This window comes from Sinocyclocheilus anshuiensis, unplaced genomic scaffold (genome assembly GCF_001515605.1).
Source record: "Sinocyclocheilus anshuiensis isolate Anshui unplaced genomic scaffold, SAMN03320099.WGS_v1.1 scaffold2012, whole genome shotgun sequence".
NCBI lineage: Eukaryota > Metazoa > Chordata > Actinopteri > Cypriniformes > Cyprinidae > Sinocyclocheilus > Sinocyclocheilus anshuiensis.
This window is the reverse complement of record NW_015555967.1, coordinates 225,603-232,157: the sequence shown is the minus strand read 5'-3', so window position 1 is coordinate 232,157 and position 6,555 is coordinate 225,603. Positions and strand designations below refer to the sequence as shown.

Sequence of the window (6,555 nt, the reverse complement as noted above, 5' to 3'; positions counted from 1 at the left end):
ACACACACACACACACACACACACACACACACTGTATACTGCTATTTTCCAGTAAATAAATATTTAATATAACAATTATTCCTTAATTATATAAAATATAATAATTCCTTTCATAAGTTCATTTTTCATGTACTGTAAAAAAATCATAACACATTCATAATCATAAATGAATAATAATAGCATAAAATGTTATAATAAAAGAAATTAATGTTTAATTTATTATATTATTAATTATATTATTGATATTATGATTATGATTATATTATATTGATAATAATATATAAATAATAAAATTAATACAATTTTTATGTGCATGTTGATTGTTAGAGACAACATAAAAATAGCATGACATTTAAAATAAATTGATTTACCTAACAATGGTACATTTCTCTGGATTTGTTTTCACTGTTGTTTGATTTCTGTCTTTTTGTGCAGGGAAAGTGTCTGTTATTTGATGGGCAGAGAAACAATTTGTCTTAATAAAACTGTCTTCTGTCGCTTCTGTCTGTTGATGGCTACCTAAAATAAGCTATGAAACTGTTGATATTTTTGTTCAGTCCTATTCTACCTGTTTATAAGTTGTAATATATTTGTTCAGTAATATATTGTAAGCAATTTAGGAGCTGGACTGTCAGAAATAATATAATTACCTTTTAATAATACAGTACTACTGTTCTTTGAGTTCAAGAACAGCACTCAACTGCTTCACTGTTTCTAAGCGAAATCCAATTCTTTATTTTAGCATTACATTACATGCTTTGTCATTTGTCACAGTGAGGAAATTTAACCTTTCAAGAGTCATGAATTTCTTGTCTTTACTATTCACTGCGGTGCTTATTTTATTCATACTATTATATGCTTGAAATGATGCTAATGCATTATGTGCAATGTTGTCAAATAGCATTTACTAAGGATGAATCAGGAATGTCAAAAATGTATTGAATTGCCCAAAGTTTGCTAGCAATATGAAAAGCGTCATTGTTAAAACTGTGTGCATTAAAATTGTTTAAATTAAAATTTATATGGCCTGATGGTTAGTTATATCAGTGTCTGTAGTGCGCTATGCATTTTTAAACCCTTGTGTTTGATTGCAGGCGAGTATGGAGGAATGAGCAGAGGCTGAGAGGTTAATTTCTCAAGCACAAACCTCACATTTCAGGTGTTATCTGAGGCAGCCAAAGCCTGGGTGACTCAAAGTTGCCTCAAGCTGAGAGTTCACACATGGAGTGAATTGTCAACATGGTTGAGTCTAGCAACATCCTAAAGCCAGAAGTGTCCATAGACCATTGGCTTATGAGGCAAAATGATTTTCACTGGTTTTCAAATATAGAATGGGGATACAGCTCCATTTACCACAAGAAACAGACCTGCAGTGTATTATTTTATTAATATGAACATTTTGATTGGCCATATATTGGCCTTATATGTACATTTCTTTATATATAAATATACATGATATATACAAAAAGTATCTCTTTGTCTGGTATCAGCAATAAGTTCACAAACAGATTATACCTGTTATTTGTGTTGATGACATTATAACAGACATTCATATACCAATATTGCAATATCTATCAATAGTGCAAAGAATAGTCAACTTAAATTGATGCACAATTGATATTGGGATGTGCAACATAGATGAACAGGAAAAGGTCGAGCAGCTAGACGAAGTTCCCAAGTAGCCTACTGTCAAATGACTATACTGAGCTCAAATGATCAGTAGCCTCTACAAGGGTGCAAAAGTAAAGTCTCACCAGGGGCACCGTTACGGGGGTGCAGAATATGTCAGGCATATGGTCCGAAGCTAGGGGGCCCCAAATCACGACTTTGGATTTTTTTTAAAGCGCGTCGTCTTGCGCTTAAACGGACAAACACACATTGCCAATTTGAACATTCAAGCGATTTTAAGGCATTCAAGTGTAACGGAGGCCAGCAGACGCACTAGCGACTAACGCTAGAGGCTGCAGTCTTTAACCTCCTTGTTAGTGCGTCCGCATCCCATGCCGGAGACCCGGGTTCGAGACCCACTCGGAACAAGAACAAGGTGTGGTGGTAAGGACCTGGGGGAGAGGGGTTACACAAGCACAAGTAACAACTCCATTCAGTGTGCTGTGTTACTCAGACAGCCACGTCTCTGACATCTAGAGCCCTGCATTTCAGCCAGAGCCCGACGGGTGTCATAGCTTAGACGCGGGCGGGCATTGGGCCTGTTTTAGTGTGTCACGCTCGTTCAGCGGTCTCGTTTCGCTTCGACGGCTTTCAGCCTCACCCTGCTTCATTCTACTACATTAATAAATCATTAGCTCATCCATGAACATTTCTGCCCGAGTCCCGTCGGATTGCATCGGCTGTGGGGATGAAGACCAGTGTTGCCACAACTGCTTTCAACTGAAAGTAGCTAAAACTGGTAGCTAAATGTCACTAGATGACATCACAATGGCAAATTCACTGATCTATATAAAGATGAACGTAAATCAGTGGGCAAGATGAGAACTTAGATAAGGTTTGTCCAAGAAGTTGCTATATTTGTCCCTAAACTTTTGAAAAAAGTCTCAAAAGGGGCGGGGAAGTCGCTAAATCTAGCTACAAAGTAGCTAAATTGGCAACACTGATGAAGACACAACTCCCATGATTCCACACTCAGTCACGGCATCATCAAACTACCCATTTGATTCTTTGTTTGTTTCGAATACGCGCCTCTAACAGCGAAAAACTACATATTGTGTCTTTAAATTTGCCGCAAAAGCCCCGCAAAACTAGCTAGCCTACTTACCATGTGTCTGGGGGAAATGGTAAGGAAATATTTGAATTATTTATTAATAAACTAGCGTTTTCTGAGTCAGTGTGCAAAGATGAAGTTGACGATCCTGATCGCCATCTCCTCACTGGACGCGCCTTTAGAGAGAATCGCATCTTTACAGATTACATAATGAAAGAGTTTTTGTTTTCGATTAGAATTATTTCGTTTTAAAGTAGTAATTTAAAGCTTTCTATACATATTTATCATGTCTGTGAGACAAGTATTCACTGAGTTTCGGTTAATTTTTGTGAAGCGCTCCGCCCGTTCAAGACAGCACAAAAGCGCACCCTGTTTGTTTTCAGGCTATTTTAAAAAAGCACAAGGTTTTGTAGATATTATGAGTGCACACAAATAAAAGTAGACTGTTTACAGTTCCGAATGATGCATTACTCGTATCTTTATGAGCAAAAATGACGGCATTCAGTTGTTTCTGTTATTAAGAATAAAATGCAAGTGATCGCACCGGCGCCTCAATACTGTCCTGCAAAGCGTGCTTTCGCTTCCACTCTCCGCACATGATTTGAGAAGGTTAAATTGATCAAACGTGATCAACTCATTGTCTGCCGCTGGCCGCTTTGTCGTACACAAACAAAAACTTGATTTTAACAAACAAAAATATATATACACACATATATATAATAGGGTATAAAACAGGATCTGAAACCGTTAAAAAAGTATTTAATGTATTTAACAAATGGTCAGTGAAGAGAGGTTCTCTTATTTTCAGAAAATGCTGATTTTCAAGCTTTCAATTCAAGCTTGCTTTCATGATTATGCAATTTTCTAGCTAGCTAAATAAATAAATAAATAAATAAACAAAATATAAGCACTAAATAGAACAATCTACAAATTTAAATAAACATTTTTTAATTACTCCAGACTAAGTAACAAGGTTGCAATTTTAGCTTAAGTAACTTAAGGTAAGGACTAGCTAGTTTGAGGTCATGCTTGTTTAGGATAAAGTTGACATAAAAAAAAAGTAATAATAATTTGGATAACAGGGTTGAATGGCCGAGCTTGACGAACATGTAGTAATTAAAATTAGTAATTAAAATATTTTATACAATGAATTTATATGAATTCAATATTACGCAATTGTACGATTTTAATTTGAATGTAGAAAATCAAGAACCTTAGAATAACAGTTTATCAAACATATCTACACTGTATGTCTTTGCTACATTAAACTCAAACCTTCTCTGATCAAACATTTCTTATTATAATTTTTACATAAACCCTCTATAGTGTGGGTGGTCGTAGGGTAATACAATTGGGTGTACCGAATGTACCTTATTAATATTACATAAGATGAGTAACGCATAATGAGTCAAATATTTTAAAACAGACCAATGATTGAGCTCGCTGCATGACCTCTATATTAATATTCATGAGCTCCTCGCCGCCACGCCTCCGCAGTGGTCTTCCTGTGATTGTGTTGTCTCCGTCCTATTGGGCAGACGCATCTTGCACGTCGTCACACATTGCAGATTTTCACTTTGCTCATAAAATATCATTAAAACATGTCGTCTCTGTATAAACCGTTTTCTGTCTCGGACGGGCCGTGCAAAGATGCGATACTGAGGCGAGGTTGCACGCCGCTACAGCATCCTGCTGCGTTGACCCGGATTCCCTCCGCTGGCGGGGGCTCGACGCGCACTTTTACCCCAATTCCTAACATGTATCCAGGCCAGAGGAATCTAGCGGCCGCTGCAATCGGAGGGAGAAAAATCACCCATCCGTGGAAGGCTATTCTCGCAGGTAAGTGCGTATTGTGTTTGTGTTAGAAGCAGACAAGCGCCAATGTTTTGGTGGATCACGCAATACCCTATAATGCGCGAGCCCACAACAACAGCCATGCAACCAAATGGTAACTTCCAGAAATCTCATGTGTTGACTCAGCTGATATGTGTTTATACATGGTTGGACACTAAAAATAGCGTGTTTTACTAATATAAATGTCAATTTAACTACTTGATCATATTCCAACATTGTTACTCTAACAACAAACACTTGTTTGGTTGCAGTGTTCATAAAATTGTGTGTTAAACAACCAAGTACAACTAAAACAAAATGACCTTGTATGAAACTGTCTTGTCCTTGATGGAAGTTAATCAGCTGTAAATTTGAACGAATCACATAGATTGCCTCTGATGTCACTGAATGTAATTTAGACACACTTTATTTACTGATGATATTATTTTTACCCAGGTGGCATTGCAGGAGGCATTGAGATCTGCATCACATTTCCAACAGAATACGTGAAGACCCAGCTACAGTTAGATGAAAGAGCAAATCCTCCACGGTACCGAGGCATAGGTGAGGATGGCTGTTGTTAAAGGAATAGTTCACGCTAAAATGAAATTTTTCCAAAAATATCTCTCCCTCAGGCTGTCCAGGATGTAGATGAGATTATTTCTTTTTCGGAACAGAATTGTAAAAAAAACAAAAAACAAATCCATCACTAAGATGTTTTTAACTTCAAACCGTTGCTTCAGGCTAAAATAGAAGTCCTCTATATATCTTATCACTTTCACCAGTGAAAAATTTGTCTTGTTTGAATAAGGAAAGATATATGCACAGATCAAGCACTGTTTAAGTGAAAACAGTTCTTAACAAATGTATTAGTGGGTTTTGTTGTGAGAGAACAACGGGACTTTCACTAGAGGAAGTGTTATAGATTATGGACTGATATTTTGGCCAGTAGCAACAGTTTAAAAATAAAATGCCTTGATGGATTTGTTTCTCACAAACACGCAGCTTTTCACTTCACAAAACATTAATTGATGGACTGGAGTCATGTGGATTACTTGTGGATTATTATGATGTTTTTATCAGCTGTTTGGACTCATTCTGACGGCACCCATTCACTGCAGAGGATCCATTGGTGAGCAAGTGATGTGCTGCTTAATTTCTTCAAATCTGTTCCAATGAAGAAACAAACTCATCTACATCTTAGAGTGATTTTTCAGCTATTTTTTTATTTTTGGTTGAACTATATGAATGAATGAAATGTGTAAAAACAAAAAACAAGTATAACCTGGATTTGTTTGTGCAGGCGACTGTGTTAAGCTGACGGTGCAGGATCATGGGTTGAGAGGTCTATACAGAGGGCTTAGTTCACTGCTTTATGGATCTATCCCGAAATCTGCAATACGGTAAGAAACGTTGGTATTTGCGTGTTAAAGCTTACATAGGGTCTCTTTTGCTGACACTTTTCTTTTCGACATTATGGCAGTTTTGGAACATTCGAGGTTCTTAGTAACCCAATGAGGGATGCCACGGGTCGGCTTGACAATAAAGGAAGTTTGCTGTGTGGGCTTGGAGCAGGAATTGCAGAGGCAGTGTTGGTAGTCTGTCCAATGGAGACAGTCAAGGTAGGACTGTTACCAGTTGTTTTGGTTATACATTACGATAATATACCACCTTAACTGGTCCTCTGTGATGTACATTTTGATTCATATTTTACTCAGAACATCTCCTGTCTGTATTATTTTCAGGTGAAGTTCATTCATGACCAGTGCTCTCTGAGGCCACGCTACCGAGGGTTCTTCCATGGCGTAAGGGAAATCATCAGAGATCAAGGTACCAAACGAATGAGATCCAAAAGAATTTTGCGTCTTAATAGAGACAGTAGGAGGAGACGGACCACTCATAGAAATATTATCAATATGGGGGCTGTAGAAAATAAAATTGAAACTTAAAGTAAATGATAAAACGAAACACAAAATAAATTATACAATTAAAAAAAGTGTATA

At 37.1% G+C, this 6,555-nt stretch overlaps 1 protein-coding gene across 2 annotated transcripts in view; it reads left to right on the top strand.

Annotated features, from left to right (window-relative positions):
- The first annotated feature begins 4,197 nt into the window (after positions 1-4,197).
- The window catches only part of slc25a1a (solute carrier family 25 member 1a), an 8,888-nt gene continuing 6,530 nt past the window's right edge, over positions 4,198-6,555 (top strand). For both annotated transcript variants that reach the window (XM_016470527.1, XM_016470528.1), the window contains exons 1-5: positions 4,198-4,558; positions 5,009-5,116; positions 5,856-5,955; positions 6,036-6,174; positions 6,298-6,382. In XM_016470527.1, the coding sequence (XP_016326013.1) occupies positions 4,321-4,558; positions 5,009-5,116; positions 5,856-5,955; positions 6,036-6,174; positions 6,298-6,382 (670 nt within the window). In that variant the 5' untranslated portion in view covers positions 4,198-4,320. The remainder of the gene's footprint in view (positions 4,559-5,008; positions 5,117-5,855; positions 5,956-6,035; positions 6,175-6,297; positions 6,383-6,555) is intronic.